Raw genomic sequence first — 18136 nt, 5'->3', positions numbered from 1 at the left:
TCTGTAGTTGGTTTATCATTATATCTATCCTTTGTTATCATATTATATGTACATGTATGCAGTTTTCGATTTTGTTCCCATTCCATTTACCCTCTCTTTTTAGCTCTACTAGGTCCCACACGGTAGCTCCCCTCTTCCTCAAGGTATCCCAACTCTTGAATCTCTTTGTGATGTGGTAGGCGACTCCTCGAGACATTTCAAAGTCTGCACTCACACAGTGTGCCAGCAGTGGGAAGTACCGCATGAAATCTTCGTCAATTTCCTCCAGGGGGTGAAGATGTCATTGGATGTTGTTAGTATCCTCTTCCTCTCCCAACTTCAAAAGAAAAATTAAACCTACTCCTTTTGAAGGGGTTGATGGGATGATCTAGCAATTTGCAAATTTTATTCTCGATATGATAAAAATGGGCGGAGCTGACAAGTTCTTCTGTTTTCCTAACCTGCTTTATCAGTTATCATTGTTTTCATGCAGTTTGTTATCTGAAGTGTGTTTACCTACGTTAAAATATCCTGTGCATTTTGATGATGGATTTGATGTTAAATTAAAATTTCAGTCACGTTTTACGGTTTTACCCTTTTTTTTTTTTTCAAAACCAGCAAATATTTTCTTCATCTTCTCACGTCTATTCAAGTTATGGTAAAATTTTAAAAATTATCGATTTGGAATGATGGAGAATTAATTATTCAGAAAACTAAACGTCTGAAGCGAGTTTTTTGAAAGTTTTATTTTAACGCAACCACAACGTACCTATCTATACCTATTTTGAAAAATTTATTTAGTTAGTGACATTTTGAAGCGTAAACAACATTACTGGAAGTGGTTTGGAGATGTTTATAATTTACCTATCCAACTGAAAAGCAAACGTCAAGCTTTTCGGGATTACTTAACACCGAAAAGCATCTGATGCCAGGTAAAGTTTTGCATTTTTAAAAAGCATTATAGGTACCTAACCTACGTAAGTATATCTTCTTATTTGAAACAAGATTGAGACAGTTTTTTTTTTTTTTTTTTTTTTTTTTTTTTTTTTTTTTTTTTTTAATTAAGATTTATGAAATTTTGATTTGTTGGTGTAGCTTTTTAAAATTTGAGCACACTGCTTAATCATTCCTCATTATGTTGATGTTTTGTATTACCTACATAGATCTCAGTTTTAGACTGGTGTTCTGTATGGTTTGGCATCATGCACGTGGAACAGTGACTAACGTGGGTACATTACATCCTGCATATCACATTACATACAATCTATCTATATATATATTTCGTACATCTACATACATAGTGGGTACAGTACTATATACATACGCATACCCAGAACACGTGCGATAATTTAGCCAAGTATTTTACTGTTTGACATTTGGTAGGTACCTAGGTATCTAATATTGTGCTTGGATCAAGAACTGGCTAGTCGACCGGTATCTTATTGCTTCTCGTATTTTGTTCAACGACGAAGACTAGATAGATAGGTTCAGGTAGGCCTAAGGTTGTGCTATTCATGAATGAGGAATTGATTTCTTATCGAATGATTTTTTCCGCATTTACCAGTCATAGCTGTATTTATAATATCCAGTCGCGTAACTTGTAATAATTTACATACAAATATCGATTACTGTACTGCCTGCTACGTATGTTCGAAATGCAAAAAGGAGATTTAGCTAGAAGGAAAAAAATGTCCGCGTTCTATGAATATACATAAGATAGGTATTTATGATAACTGTGATAGCTTCGCTATTTGGCTGGTTGTGTGTGTTTGAACATGGTATACCATCGGTGTCGCAATGAATAATTCTTTCGAGATTCTTCATTTTCTCGCTCTCACCGCGTTGTATCAATTCTAAATTTCAATTTTAATTTGAAACTGTGCCTAAGTCTAACTAGGTACATAAACATATGTATAGCATTATGTTTACAGGCATCGCAGGCGTTAAAGTTGTGTGGCGAGTTTGGAATCACAAATAAGTGTCGATACTCACATATACTCACTTACTCAGGGTCAATTGTATATACGAGAACGTGTGTTATTTTCGAATAGTTGCTGTTTCAATTAAAGAATATGCTTAGAAAAAAAAATGCGAGGTTAGCTATAATTATACTCGATTACTCGAGTACCTGTCCGGTTATCTGGTTGTTTTGTTTGAAAATTCTGTGCAATTTGTAGAAGTACATATACCTATATATAGTGATAGAATTAGATGTTTATGCTCGATAGAAATTATACCTACTTAATTACCTACTACCTACTTCTTCGAGTAAAATAAGTTCCGAATCTTTAAGTAAATTTGATGATTTTTTTTACGTTTGAAGTTGGCGAGTAATTAAAATTATGTAAATAAAGGTAGCCGTTCTTGATTAAAGAGATAGCTAACGAAGCAGTTTGCCAGTATTCGACTTGATGGGGTGAGATGATGCTTTGTTAATTGTTCATTGAACAAATAAGGTATGAAGTACCTGTCTAGTTATTAAATACAAATTATACTTTGGTGATGGAATAAAGGAGCAAGCGCGTGAAATTTACTTCAATTATGAGAAAAGAAGTGAAAACTAGGGTAGTACCCAGTTTTACTTTGAAAAGAGGGCCATTTCTTCATAGACAAAAAACTTGGTAAAAGAATAGTTTTTTTTTTTCACAAAGTTTTTGGCGTTTTTTTTTCAGTGGATTAGAAATAAAGATCAGAAAATTGAAGGTGCATGTCCACGGCCCCCCCCCCACCCCCACCGATGGATTTGAAACATATGCCATTCGTTTGTGCTACGTTTGTGCTGGTTTGTGCTGAAAAGTTTTTCGTTTGTGCTGCCCCCCTTCCCGAGATAATTGAGAAAACTTTTGGGGGGGCTGTAGACATGGGAGCCCCCCCCCACTTTCAGCTAGGAGGTCCGAAATGGTGTCAATCGTTTGTGCTACGTTTGTGCTGGTTTGTGCTGAAAAGCTTTTCGTTTGTGCTGCTCCCCTTCCTGTGGTATCGAGGGGTTATTTGTGGGGGGGCCGTAGACATGAATTTTAAAAAAGGGGTTAGACGAACGTTTGAAAAGAGAAAAATAGATGTATCTATTGTGCTTCGTTTGTGCTGGTTTGTGCTGCCATTCATAACCCTATAACTCCACCCCCTCTCCCCCCCCCACTGAAATAGGGCTTTTCACCATTTATCAAGATTTTTAAAAAAATCGAAATTTGATCTACACCCCCCACAGAGCTGAAATTTTGCACAGCTGTTCTTGAGGGTCTGAGTAGACGACTCGATTTTTTTCGACCTCAAAATTCAAATTTAGCCCCCCAAATGGACCCCCTATTGTTTTGGGCCCCCTTTCAGATACCTTACTGATGCCCCCCCCAGGTCCATATTGAAGAAATATTCTATTTAAACCCCGAGGGATACTTCTACCAATTTTCAGATCTTTTCGACAATTTTTCGAAATTTTGTACTTTAGTCAAACATAGACTGAAATTTCTTTAACTCAGACTCGGAGTTTTTTGAAAATTTGAAAAAACATGAATTTGATCTACGCTCTCTAGAGAGCTGAAATTTTGCACAGCTGTTCTTGAGGGTTTGAGCAGACGGCTCGATTTTTTTCGACTTCAAAAATTGAATTCTACCCCTCCATCGGGGGCACCAAAAATTGGGACATCCCCCCCCCCAAGGTCCGCTAGGGTTTGAAATTGAACGGGGCTAAATATGAATGAAGAATAAGCTCTGGAGAACAATTGTGGCCTCACATGGGTATCAAATTGCATTTCTTACTCACAAGATCTAAGAAGTCAATGTCGTACCTACATAAATTACAATAATATACCCAATTTCGAAATTTGGGAGCATTGAACTTTATCCCCCTCCCATGGGCATGCTATGAGTATACTTTCACTGTGCAAATGCGTTCATTTGCGCATACCGTTTTTAAGCTAATACGGGCGAAATATGCATTGTGGTACATGAAGCCTTTTCCTCTAAAAAAAAAAAAAGGGTCACACGGAATCAATTATTCTTCGGAGCTCGTATCTCTTAATTATACGGTCCAAGAAGTCAATGTGATGATAAAACGTACTACAATCACAAAAATACCGATTTTAAAAATTTTTGTACATTTATAACCCCTATTCTTCTCACGCTCATTAGTCTGTCTCGAGTCCTTCGTATCCCAAATACATACAATTATTTGAGTATTCACTTCGACTTTCAAGTCAGAAAAGTTCTCAAATTCGAAAAATTTTCATAATTAAAAAAAACTTGGTGCACCTCAGGAGCCACTTAAAGTAGAAATTTTTCTGCGATGTTCACCCCAGGCGGTTTTTCCAGTTTCATGATGCAAAAAGACGGCCATACCAAAATTTACTCATAATCGACTTTTTTCCCCGGTTTTGACCTCAATTTCGGGGGTTTAGTTCTCCTCTTCCTACCTCAATTATTTCTCGTCCAAAATGCATCGTAATGAAGCAAGTACACTTAATATAGGCATAGGATTTGCAAGTAAAAACTTTTTTTTTCGAATTATCATGCTGAAAAATAAATTTGCCGTGTTTCTCATACCTACCTATGTTAATTTCCATAAAAAACAGGGGATTTTGGACACGGGTCAAAATAAAATTTTGGAGCTATTTTCAGAATCTTATTTTTTGGGGATTATGAATAAATCTAGCTACTGGGAGCGATGAAATTCGAAAAAACAATCATCATGCGTATAATTAAGGACCACGTACTCGAGGGGGGGCTATCTTACCTCATCTCTTTGGATCTGCATGCCCGTCTCAGGTGTTCCATATCTCAGATATAATAAAGATTCGCTTATATTTTTCATTTTTTTAAAATCTGAATTCAGCAAATATTCATTGCGTCTTGGAAAAATTTTTGAGACTCAACTACGTGAGTAAGTAATGCAAGCTTCGAAGAACAATTCAGACCAGCATGATACCCATGTGAGGCCACAATTGTTCTCCAGAGCTTATTCTTCATTCATATTTAGCCCCGTTCAATTTCAACCCCTAGCGGACCTTGGGGGGGGGGGATGTACAAATTTTTGGTGCCCCCGATGGAGGGGTAGAATTCAATTTTTGAAGTCGAAAAAAATCGAGCCGTCTGCTCAAACCCTCAAGAACAGCTGTGCAAAATTTCAGCTCTCTAGAGAGCGTAGATCAAATTCATGTTTTTTCAAATTTTCAAAAAACTCCGAGTCTGAGTTGAAGAAATTTCAGTCTATGTTTGACTAAAGTACAAAATTTCGAAAAATTGTCGAAAAGATCTGAAAATTGGTAGAAGTATCCCTCGGGGTTTAAATAGAATATTTCTTCAATATGGACCTGGGGGGGCATCAGTAAGGTATCTGAAAGGGGGCCCAAAACAATGGGGAGTCCATTTGGGGGGCTAAATTTGAATTTTGAGGTCGAAAAAAATCGAGTCGTCTACTCAGACCCTCAAGAACAGCTGTGCAAAATTTCAGCTCTGTGGGGGGTGTAGATCAAATTTCGATTTTTTTAAAAATCTTGATAAATGGTGAAAAGCCCTATTTCAGTGGGGGGGGGAGAGGGGGTGGAGTTATAGGGTTATGAATGGCAGCACAAACCAGCACAAACGAAGCACAATAGATACATCTATTTTTCTCTTTTCAAACTTTCGTCTAACCCCTTTTTTAAAATTCATGTCTACGGCCCCCCACAAATAACCCCTTGATACCACAGGAAGGGGAGCAGCACAAACGAAAAGCTTTTCAGCACAAACCAGCACAAACGTAGCACAAACGATTGACACCATTTCGGACCTCCTAGCTGAAAGTGGGGGGGCTCCCATGTCTACAGCCCCCCCCCAAAGTTTTCTCAATTATCTCGGGAAGGGGGGCAGCACAAACGAAAAACTTTTCAGCACAAACCAGCACAAACGTAGCACAAACGAATGGCATATGTTTCAAGTCCATCGGTGGGGGTGGGGGGCCGTGGACATGCACCTGAAAATTGACACCACTGTATTCAAAAATATTTCCTTAGCTTCTAAAATCTGTAATAATTTTTGATGTTTTGACATAACTGATGCGAAATATTAGAGGAAAAAATGTTTTCTAAACATGAATTTATAATTAAGTGTAAAAGTAGAACGATTTACAAACTTTTTACCGCTCAATGAACCCAAAAAGTGGTCTCGAATTTTAATTTCAATGGTCTGGGTCGACGCAGAATTTCAAATACTCGCAGCTATCTTTTGAGACTGGACCATTCTTTCCAAAACTGGTTGGATAATGGTTAGAGCGAAAAAAACACGATTTTTTCGAAAATACCTCCTCTGTGAGACCCCATATCTCCTCTCCAGCAATACCTACGGAGCTAAAATTTTGTGCTGGTGATTATCAATTCGGAATGAAAGTATATTATACCTACCTACTAAATTCGACCAAAATTCTCCTTCGTTTTTTTTCGCAATTCACGTTCGTACAATATCAGATGGGTTTTGAGAGGACACGCAAGAACACGTGTCGCCTTCAAAAGAGAATTTGAAAAATCTCATTTAATTGGAAGAATAATTTCAAAGTTTAAATCATTTTTTTTTTTTTTTTTGAAAAAAATTTCATTAATTTTTTTCTCATTTTTCGTGATATTATTAAAAATGTTTTGATGCTCTTTTTCACAAAGGTGAGATGAAGAGGTTTCTATAAGACTGATGGGTGCAATTTTGCTCTCAATACGAATACCAAAGTATCTACCTACTTATTTGTCAAGCGAATAGTTCAAAGAAACCTATTTTGGATTATATTATCGAACCGTTTCTAAAGCACGATTTCCTTCTTTTGCCTCGTTGAACATTTTGCTCGTGTTCAGTAGGTATTATTAGTCAGTAAAAGGTACGTTTTAAATTGTACATTTTTTTCATCATGAAACACCCTGTGCTATCCTCACTACCCATCCAATTTGATCTGGCAGATACTCTTTTTCTTTTTTGTATTTTTTATATTTGTTTCATGAATTATTTGTTTTTTTGTTTCAGGTGAGTAAATACAGATTTACGTCGTAAAGATAAGGGAATATGACATTGAGTAAGTCAATTATTGTCTATAAAATTATAATTTTATGCTAGAGTTGAAAAATTGTTGAACAAGAAATGATCAGTTCATAAATTGGTACTAAAATGCTTTTTTTGAAGCATTGTTTTCGTATTTTTATTTTTATGAGACGTCATGTAGATGGATTGCAAGCTTCTAAATCAGTGGCAAACTTGTACATATTTTATGCAGCTCTCGACTATAACGAAATGAATAAAGTAATGTGAAAAGCTCTAAGGAATTGAATGGGGGAAAAACCGGATGGATGGATATTTGAACTTAGTTGTCTCGGGATTTGTGTTGTGTGTTTTCGATATATCGACCAATTTTTGAGAAAAAAATGGGAAAAATTGAGCTGCAAAAACATTTCTAAACATGATTGGAAAAGTACAAGACGCAAATCGTGTTCAATATTTTTTAATCATTTAAAATCGGGGAAAACTCCGTAAAGTTATGATAATTTTTAAAAATTTAATCAATACCTACCTAATTTGTTTTTAATGAAATTAGATCAAAAATAATTAAATGAAATTTGAATTTAAAAAAAATATAAAATAACTACCTATTATTTATTCTCATTTTTAAAAATTTTTTATAGAGTACCTACATATATAAACATTTTTTTTGAATATGATTTTTTAAAACTTTTTCATCAATTAGTTGTTTTTTTTTTTTAATAATAGTAAAATCAGCTTAATGTTATAACATTTTGTCCCAGCCCGATTTCTATCACTTTTTGAGGGTACTCATGTACTTCTGTGCACCCTGTAGTTCTTTCTTATACCTAGATCTTTTCCCCCTACAAAATTACCTGTTTTGAAAATACTAATTTTAAAATTTTGAAAATTGTTATGATTAAATGAACCCGACCAGATTCGTTCTACCATTTTCGCTTTGATGCTGTTGGTAATTTATTGAAAGTTTCCTTTTTTCTTTGTTTTTTCTCAAAACGGACTGGCAAAAAAGGCAAACAAAGAAATAAGCCGCGCCGGTGGCAAACTTTAAAATATTTCCAATGTTTTCCCATCCGTGTCAAACGTTGAAAAATTCACTCGGTTGACTTTTTGGTTGTTCGTTTGTTCACCAGACGAAAACTGATTAAAGTAAGTATTAGTAAGTAAGTATACGTAAGCGACGAAAAACGTTGAAAATTTTAATTTCACTCGCTGTAAACATTCTACGTATAGTATATATACGAGTAGTTTTTATCGAGAAGAAATGCACAGTTGCTAGAGGATTTTCATTCAAGAAAAACCGTGGAGAGGGTGTGTTAAAATGTTTTCGATAATATATAGTTTACTTTTTGTACAGATTTTGTTTTCACGTCAAATCTACAGCGTTGTTTACCGACTAGTGTAATGTTTTTTCTGAAAAAATAGTACCTACTTATGTATGACGAGATATTGGTTCAGAATCGATAATAAATCTAAGCCTGAGAGTATTATTTTCTTTCAATTTTGACTGCGTACACGACGATTGAATACGCAATCTGAATCATGTGTATGGGTAATTGTGTACGTGGGTGGTGGTGGGGGGGGGGAGATAAAAAACTAAAATACTTCAAGTGTACTGATACTACCCGCATGTATAGGTACCTGTACATACAAGTATATGTTTCTTTTCTCGCGAATTATTTCTGTCTTATAGAAAATACGTACAATATCGTAATACTTTCAAGTTCTGACAGCTGTCTATTCACATGAATGTTCGTAGGTATAGTTCGTATGCTGGGGTTATTATACCTAATTACCTAATAGGTACCTATCCGCCCTCCAAAGAAAATTCGCCTTAAATTTTAGTAGCTTGTTGACATTAATTATGCATGAGCTGAGATAGCCATAAGAGTATCTTATTATTTAGAAATTATATTATGGTATTGGTTTTTTTTTTTTTGTAGGCATAGGTTAGTCTTAGGTAAAAGGCACCTACTTGATTCTCCTTTCAATCGCCTCTATTGGCAGTTTGAAATTGATACACGACCAGGAGTGCGTATCTACTACACTTAAAAAGTATTTACAATGTAAATAAAACTATGATTATATTTTATAAATTACATTTTAAAGAAAATCGATTAATTATCGATTATAGATATGTGTATACTGTGCAGTATGGATACAACACATGTAACATTTTTTCCTCTATCATAACGTGATATTGCATTACCTACTTACCTATTATGTACAGGGTGCCCAGAAATATCGTGAATCCCTAACAAAGTTTTCTGCCAAATATTTCGGTTGGTCACAGTGAAAGATAATAATGATAGCGTATGATTGGTTGTTAGACTGACAATGAGATTATATAATATTCCACCAATCATACGCATTTATTTCACATTGCCAACCTATGTTTTTAATAAGAAAACTTTCTTTAGGGTTCACGATATTTCTGGGCACCCTGTATTTATATTTTATAGGTAGATGCCAATACCTACCTAAACTGATGTACCTATACCTACATTCCTGTCTTTCTTAATCGGAAATATATTGTCAGCAGCTGTTCGTAGTTGTCACTTTACAAATTTCAATAAGTATATATAGTACAAGCAAATATTACCCGTCCTATGGACGGGTCACCCATAAAACTTCGTTTTAAATTTGAAAAAATAATGAAAAATTTCAATGCGAAGTTTCATGCCTAACTGCTATTTTTTTTTTGTTTTTTCCTTTTTTGGTATTTTCAATGTGAAAATTACTATCAACATGAAGAATGCCTGAGAATAGGAAAATACCACGTCGTGTCATTGGTACCTTGGGTTGAAAGTAAAAACATTAAAATTTGCTGAAATTTTCATTTTCATATACATATGTATGAAAGGCTAGGGATCCAACCATCCAGAAAATTTAATTTAGCATCCTAAAAAATCAATACATTTGTTATGGTGCAATCTGCCTCCACCTGCTGGGTGATAGATCTTAGGGCAGCCCTTTACAAGATGTGATTTATTGCTATTTAGTAAAGAGGGTTCCAGTAACGTGGGAAAATATTAGAATAATAGGGTGTGAACGAGACATTTCAATAGTCAAGGAGGCACAAGCTTCTGTCTATTGAAAGGTATCTTCACTTGGTTTTTGCAATCGGTCGTGGCAAGATCCTCGTCGAAGTATGTGGTCAGGGAGTAATCTGTGTATGAAAATAATCTTAGGCCTAAGTAATATTATTTTTGGTTAACCCACTTCGCGTGTGTTTAAGATGCAGTGGCGTGCACTCTAATACTTTACCGGGCAAATGCCCGGTAAAATTTTGGGGGGGTGGTGGTGGTGGTGGTGGTGGCGGCGATGATGGTGGTAGTAGGCAAATATTTAATGAGTTAGTTAGGAAAAAAAAACAGACAAAAAATCTACTGTGAAATAAATTGTTAAATCAAAGTAGAAATGAAATAATATTAAACTGCTTAATACTGCTATCAAAGTAGTACCCAGTACCCACCCGCCACCTATGTCCTCCTATTATGACATGACTTGAATGAATAATGGCGATGAAGTGTTGTGTTACGTGATCAGTTGATATGTTTAAAAGCAGGCAATGGCAAATGTCGTTTCACACGAACTTCGAAAAGTGATCAAAAACTAGTGCCGCCATTGAAATGCCATAAATTAACCCTATCATAAATAATATTCAATTCTACTCAACAAAATTCATTTTTTATACCTTAACCTATCAGTACAAGACCAGCGGTAGAAATATGATTTGGGAACATTTCTAGGAACGAAAATATATAGCGGTTTGAGGGCGGGGGGTGGGGGGTTGACTGAAAATTTTCCAACTGATGTAGGGAAATAATAACAATTTAGCCGATTGATATCGTATTTATATGAGATTTTCTGTTTTGGATTTTTGAGGACCCAAATGTGAATTTTTTATTTTAAAACAAGAAACAAAGTGGCCTCAGCGAGCAAGGGCGAAAGTTTTTGAAAATTTGTATTTCGAAAAAAGCAAAAAACGACGTTTTTGTATATGTATGCCAGGAGTTTGTTTCGCTTTTAAATTTTTAGGATTTGAAAGATCTTTTTAGGATGTTAATTTTGGAAAAGAAAAGAAAACAAGTCCGAGAAAAGCGAGGGCAACAGCTTTCGAAAATTTGTGTTTCGAGAATTTAAGGAAATGGTTTTTTTTTCATAGCGGGCCCTTCTTTTGACGGGCTCTCCAGAAAGCGTGGGCTCGAGGCGATCTTCCCCTTTGCACCCTTCTCCCCTCGAACCGCCCTGTTTTCAACTCTAAACTATTCCATAATATCATTGACTTTACTAAACACAGCGAGTTGATAATTGCTGCACACACTCGCCATAGAATAGTACCTATAGGTACTTCTCTATACGTATTACATTAAATAAGTTATAACTTGAATGAAAAAAAATAATGGGTAGGTAAATGTCGTATTTCACAAATATTTTGAAACGTGATCAGAAAGTCTGGGGCGAATTTAAGGGGGTTTAGGAGGTATTATATCCCTCTCATTCGTATTTTAAAAATTCGGAATTTATTGGCAAAATCGTTAATTTGCGGACAAAATCACTAATCTATTCTCAAAATTCTCATTTTTTCAGACGCTTTTGCCCTCGCTTTGCTCGGGCTGAATTTGTTATCTTCTATTTCTCAAATTATTCATAATTGTGAGGGGTCCCGAAACAACAAGCGGCCCCCCGCGCCGGGGCCATGTTCAAACCAAAAAAAGATGATATTTGGACTTTCTCCAACGAAAAATTTTGTGAGATTTTTTCTTCAAAAATCTAAATTTTCAATTTTAGTAAATTCAAGTTCTGAAATTGTGTGATCAAAAGAATAAACTCATCAGTCACCACAAAAAAAATTGTTTTTTTCCACTCAAAATACAAATTTTTGAAATTTTCTGTCCTCACTTCACTTGGGCCTGTGTGTTTTTTTTTCAAATTGAGATCGAACTTTCATAAAAATCTATTGAGTAGGTATTCAAATTTCAAGGAATTTTCAACAAAAAAAAAAAAACACTTCTCACCTATAAAAAAACGTTGTTTTTCTATTTCTCGAAACTAGATTTTGCTCTCACTCCACTCAGAGCCTGTTTGCTTTTCATTTTCAAATTTGAAATTTTTCAAGTTCTAAAATTTTGTGCTAAAAAAGTGAACAAATTTTTCAAAACCATCGTTTTTTACCTTTTGAAATGAAAATTTTTAAAAGCTTTTGCCCTCGCTTTGCTCGGGTCAATTTCTATCACTTTTCTAAATCGAAAAAAAATACATTTTTTGAAACTTTCATAAATTCAGAAGGGAAATTAGAATTTTGAATTACATAATATATCAATTGACAAAATTGTCAATTTATCCTTTATTTCATTTTTAAAAAGTTCATTTAATTCGGCATACTCGATATTTTTTTCTTATGGCAAATTTCTCCTTCATCCTCCCTCTTCAAAAAAAAATCGGTTCTTTTTGCTATTAGGTACCTACTATACCTACATAATAAATATTGAATAAAAAGACAAAAGTAAAAATCAATCGCACAACTTACATTCAAGTATCCAAACCTGAGAAAAAAACAGCACGAGAAAGATTCTTAAGGGGAAGGAAAAAATTTTGGGGGCCTCATTCGGTGCATCCACCAGGGGGCCCAAACCGACCCAGTCCGCCACTGAGTGAGTGATGGAAAAACTAGAATTTCGTATCAAAATTACAGTAGTTTTGCTTCTTCAAACTAAAAATTTTGAAGAGCGTTTGCCCTCGCTTCGCTCGGGCCCTTCATGATGATGCTTTCAAAAATTTTAAGAATAAAACTAAAGTATGAAAATTAACAGAAAAATTCCAGAAATACTCATATTGAACATTTGAAAAATGCAAAATTTTGTGCTAAGCTGGTTAAATTTTAATTATTTAATCATCTCAAAAAAAAAACTGATTTTTCATTCTATACTCAAAATTTTCAAAACACTTTGAATGCTTGATTTGCAAAAAAAAAAACTTCAATAAACTGAAAAGTTTTCAAATTAAAAAATGTTTACAAGTTGAAAATTTTTAAAAAATAAATCAAATTAAAAATCTGGAAAAATTTAAAAAAAATGAACAAGTAGATACATATAAGATCTTCAGTGACAAGCTGATAATCTACTTCTGGCATGGACGAAATCAATCGCAAGATTTATCATGGGTAAATTAACAAAGAAACCTAATTTTTTGGAACTTGAATAAGACATTTTTGAAAGCTTTTGCCCTCGCTTCGCTCAGGCTAAATAATTTTTATGTTTTTTCGCCTTTTGAAGAGCCCAAGATAGAAAAATTTACTTTTTGTTTAAAAAAATACCAAATAATTTACTTTACCCCTCACTTTGTTCGGGTCAGTTCACTTAGTTTTCCTTTTTAAAATTGAATTAAAAAAACATTTATTCAAATTCTAGAATATTTTAAAGCCAAAAAAATGAACTCGTCAATGTTTTTTCACATCTCAAAATACAAATTTTCAAATGCTTTTGCCCTCGCTTCGCTTGGGTCTATTGTTTCTCTTATCCACAATACAACATTCCATATGAAGCTTCTAACTTTGTTGTTTTTTTTAAAGATAACTTTCATCAACAGTCATAAATCTGAATTGAATACTACTTCAATCAGCAAAATTCTTAAAATTGACTGTTTTCTTGGTAAAATAAGTATTTTTTCCAAATCAGTTGGAAAATTTCCGCTTGACCCTATCCCTTCCTAAAATAAAACGTCTAGTTTCGTCTTTGACTTGAAAAAAATTTTGGCTTGGGGGGGGGGTGGTGGTGGTATCGTCATGAATGAAAAATGCCCGGTAATCTTTCAACTCAGTGCACGCCACTGTTAAGATGATATTATGATTTAACGGTAATCGTTGGTATTAATTAATTAGTACATAGAGGTGATAATCCAACGATTACACCTTTTGCGGTCATATCAAGATATTCCTAGGTATCTTGAATGATGCGTATGATATGTGTGTCTCTTCGTAAAGCATCCACCGACAGCCACTATTATTGGGGTAGGCTAAGGAAAAGAGGCGGAGTGATGGTCAGCAGTGTTGGGTAAGTGGGTACTTACATGGTGGTATCTCCACTATATTAATTATAGCTTTAACATAATTAATAGATGATGTCATTCGTCGTAAGTGATTGAGCAAGGGTTCCTCACTTACGCATAAATGAACCTATTTTACATGCATAACTATAGTAGAATACTTAGTTAGTAAGGTGTCAATTCCATGTATAATTGCCATGATCTGCTAGAGAAAGTACCTTAAGTACTATCCTATTTGTCTAGATAGAGCACATTTTGTGAACCAATAACATATTACAATATGTTATAAATATCGTACATGTAGTGAATGTCTTGACAGAATAAACCTTTTGTACATAAATAGTATTTAAATGTTGATTATTTATGTACTTATTGATGACTTAGAAATCAGTTCAATCGCTCAAGAGAACTCCCATCTGAGCTAGCTAGGAGTCGAGTAAATGTCCCTCCTTAGGTGATATTTTTGAGAGAAACCTTTAACACATTCAAGTTCTAATCAACTAACCATCGCCGATCATTCCCATTTCTAAGATAACACATTCATACCCATGTTGAATTTTTATCCCTCTCCCCCCCCCCTTTGAAGGCTCTTTTAATTTTAGGAAACGGTAGCCTTTTGAACTGAAATGTTAGTTCACTCATAAACAATTTTTTTTGGTCAAAATTGTTATAATATTTCCATTTTTAAGGCCCCCTCCCCATTTGCTTGAAAAAATTGTATCTCAAGTCTGCCTTGAGGTGTACTTCAATACATCATCGTCACCAGACCCTTCTCCGTTTCTCATATTACATTCCTGAGCTTCCTCACCCCAAAGTGTTAATAAATCTTGGAAACGTTTTGCCAGATTCGACTAACTCGTTGAGTTTTTGTAAATTTTTAGTGTTAATAAATGAATTTATTTACCAGAAAAAAAAATGTATTTTTCACTTCTCGGAATACAAAATCTTGAGAGCTTCTTTTCCCCTAAATTTGATTGGGTCTTTTTACTTATGTATTTTTATTTTAAAACTGGAATTTCCACAAAAAATCACCCAAATTTTGACATTTTCAAGCCGAAAAATCGAATTCTTTCTACATATTAAAAAACATCATTCTTGCAATCTTAATTATCAAAATGAAAATGAATGAATATTTACCCACATGGATGTATCAAGTATCAACTTTTAGTCTTAATAAAGGGATTAAATTGCTGACTTTTTTCGAGCTTGAAGCACATTTTTGGCTCAGGCCTGTGCTTTTTTTTTCAAAATCCAACTTTCTAAAAATCTATTAGGTATATATTCAAATTTAAAAAAATAGGTAAATCAACTTCTCACATAGAACTTTTTTTTTTACTTCTTGAATTACAAAACTCTGAGAGCATTTCCCCTCACTTCGTTCGAGTCTTTTTGCTAAAAATTAAACTATTCTGGATGTATGTACCTATTATCGAAGTTATTGTTTTTAAGCCGATACGAAACTATAGGGGATATTGGTTAAGTAAACCACCCCCCTCCCCCAGTTGTCAAATCTTGGAAATGTTTTAACAGACTCAACGAAGTCGATAAATTTTGTGAGTTTTCAGTCTTAATAAAGGAACTTATTTGCCAACTTTTTTGGAACTTGGAACACATTTTTGGTTCAAGCCTGTTCATTTGTCTGTTTTTTTTTTCAAAATCAAACTTTCTGAAAATTTATTGCATATTTATTAAAATTTTAAGAAATGTTTGAATTCAAAAATAAACTCCTCACATGACAAAAAATGTTTTTTTACTTCTCAAGATACAAAATTTTGAGAGCTTTTGTTCTCAAGCCGTTTTTATCCAGCCGTTTAGCCGTGATGCTGTGACAAAGAATTTCGAACTTCCCTTTGTATAATAGATATGTAGATTCAAAAAACGAAAAACTACTATTTTTGCATATTTTATTTTAAATTTTCACTCGCAAGGGGGGGCGATTGTCCCCTTCGCACCCCCCTCCTTTTGGCTACGAAACTGTATATCCTCTCAGTAGCTGAATTTTCCAACGCTTAATTAACGAATTCACCCATCGAAAGGTATTTACTGACACGAGTGATGAAGAGAGAGTTAAGAAAAAGTGAAAGTTTTTCTCCCCTCCCCCTCAAAAAAATAACAAAAAAAAAACCGAAAGAGGTATAAGAAATTTCAGATTTTAAAATCCAAAAAAAAAAAAAATAGGTAAGTATGTAGGTACGTATAAATTGAATAAAGCTCTAGTGATTGAGAGTCTAGATGTATAACACAGTTCTCTTCTGGTCCCGGTCCTAAAGTAATTTGACCAATGTAAAATCCATCCCGTTATAACGTTCTATAAATTACAAAAATGTTGGTTTTTTCTTCGTTTTTTGTTGGTTTTTCATCAAATTTGATGAAATATTAATTCATAATTCAACTTTTCTCAATTTTGAATGCTGGAAATACAAATTTCAAACCATACAAAGCTATTTTCATTCAACAGAAAATTTTTCCCATAGTAGTTGAAGTCGAACTGAAAAAAATACATAATCAATGCGCAGATGCTGGCAAATTCAGGCATTTTAAATTTCTCCAAAAAAATTTTGTATTTTGAGAAAATTTTGGTTTACGTTATAGGGCTAAACCTCGTTATAAGCACGTTTTTGAAGGGAGAAAATGTGTGTTAGGTCACGTTGGAATTATTTACTCTGAAAAATTTGCAAAAAAAAAACAGGGAAAAAAGTTGTAGGTAGGTACCTAGGCAGTAGGTACGTGTTGGTCATTATGATTTTCATGAGACAAATATTCACAGATAGATTTTCCAAAATCGAAGACCTTGTTTCCAATGTTACCTAGTAACCTAACTCAATTTTTCTTGTCTTTCAAATCATTTGAAAATTTCGTCAAATCCGGTTAGATGCAATCCATCCAAATTCAAATTGAAAATTCCTAATTTACGTAATTGGTACTGTAATACTTGGGATACTTATTCAAATTTTGCTTCGCAGCCCTTCTTGTTTTGTCCTCAATTTATCAGTTTGTCCGACACGATTCGGTTCATTTATTAGATTAGAAAATTCTATATTTAGATGTTGTTTGAGGTATTTCGTCGTATTTTAATAAAGAGTTGTTAGGTAAGTATATTTTTTTTGTTTGTTAAACGTCGATAACGATTACGAATGACGACGAGCGACGTCCTGAATACCGATTAGGTACCTTGCCTACATTACCAGAACACCAAAAATTAAAAAGAAAAAGGGTTAATATGAAATGAATGCAATACCATAACGTAAGCTAATACTAATTGAAAGCTGAAGTTTTCCTAGATGTTGACAATGGAATTTATCATTTGAAACACTCGTTGTTCATGCTTATTTGACCCCTATTGTGATCAAGGTATTCAAATTTCAGCTTCCTAAATCATCCTCACTCCTTCTAAGGTGGAAATACCCAAAAATAGGGAGGGGTTTTCACCTAATTCCGTCTTGAAGGGGGTGTGGATCAACTAGGAAGCTGAAATTTGGATATGTTGATCACAATGGGAGTACTGACCAGTGGTATGATTTTGCACTCTGTTCATCCATTTGGGGTCATATCATGCCCCTCCAAAAAATGATCTTTCTGTAATTTTCAAGTTCGACCCTCCCCACTCCAGAGGTCAACTCTATCTTTCATAAGAATCCCATTCCTCAAGTTTGACCTTATTTGATCAATCAGAACAGGTTCTGAGTCCCAAGTCATAAAATGTAAAATTACTAAAATCATCGGTCATTTTATTTGGGGGGGGGGGACTTTTAGTATGTTGTTCATCACACCAACCTAGACAATGTTCACCAAAAAAACCTTTGGTCGCAGTTATGTTTGGGTCAAATTGTAAGTATTTTGACTTGACCAATAAGGATCTCAAAACAGAGAGGAAAAAGCAACTTACTACAATAAGTAACCGAATTTTTGAACGGGAAATTCGGCCAAAAATGATGCATCCTAATCGAATTACAGTTCCTTTGTTTTTTAGTTTGTGCAATTCGATGGCCTATAGGAAAAAGTACACGTATCACGAATTACCTACTGTTGAAGAAGGTCAGTTCAAGTTTTGAATGAATTTCGTATCGATTGAATCGTAGGTATTAGGTATTTGACGACTGAAATTTGCGCTGTTGTGCAGGCC

The 18136-nt window shown here is 34.4% G+C and overlaps 1 protein-coding gene across 4 annotated transcripts in view; it reads left to right on the top strand.

Annotated features, from left to right (window-relative positions):
• The window catches only part of NFAT (NFAT nuclear factor), a 215861-nt gene that overhangs the window by 67298 nt on the left and 130427 nt on the right, over positions 1–18136 (top strand). The window contains exon 1 of one of the 4 annotated variants that reach the window (XM_065368756.1): positions 6982–7006. The exons of the other annotated variants lie outside the window; for them this stretch is intronic. Within the exon in view, the coding sequence (XP_065224828.1) occupies positions 6997–7006 (10 nt within the window). The 5' untranslated portion in view covers positions 6982–6996. Of the gene's footprint in view, positions 1–6981; positions 7007–18136 lie in introns of those variants that run through there. 4 annotated transcript variants of the gene reach the window in all.

The sequence above is a fragment of the Planococcus citri genome, chromosome 5 (assembly GCF_950023065.1).
Source record: "Planococcus citri chromosome 5, ihPlaCitr1.1, whole genome shotgun sequence".
In the NCBI taxonomy this organism is placed as follows: domain Eukaryota; kingdom Metazoa; phylum Arthropoda; class Insecta; order Hemiptera; family Pseudococcidae; genus Planococcus; species Planococcus citri.
This window is presented reverse-complemented; position numbering and strand designations above follow the sequence as displayed.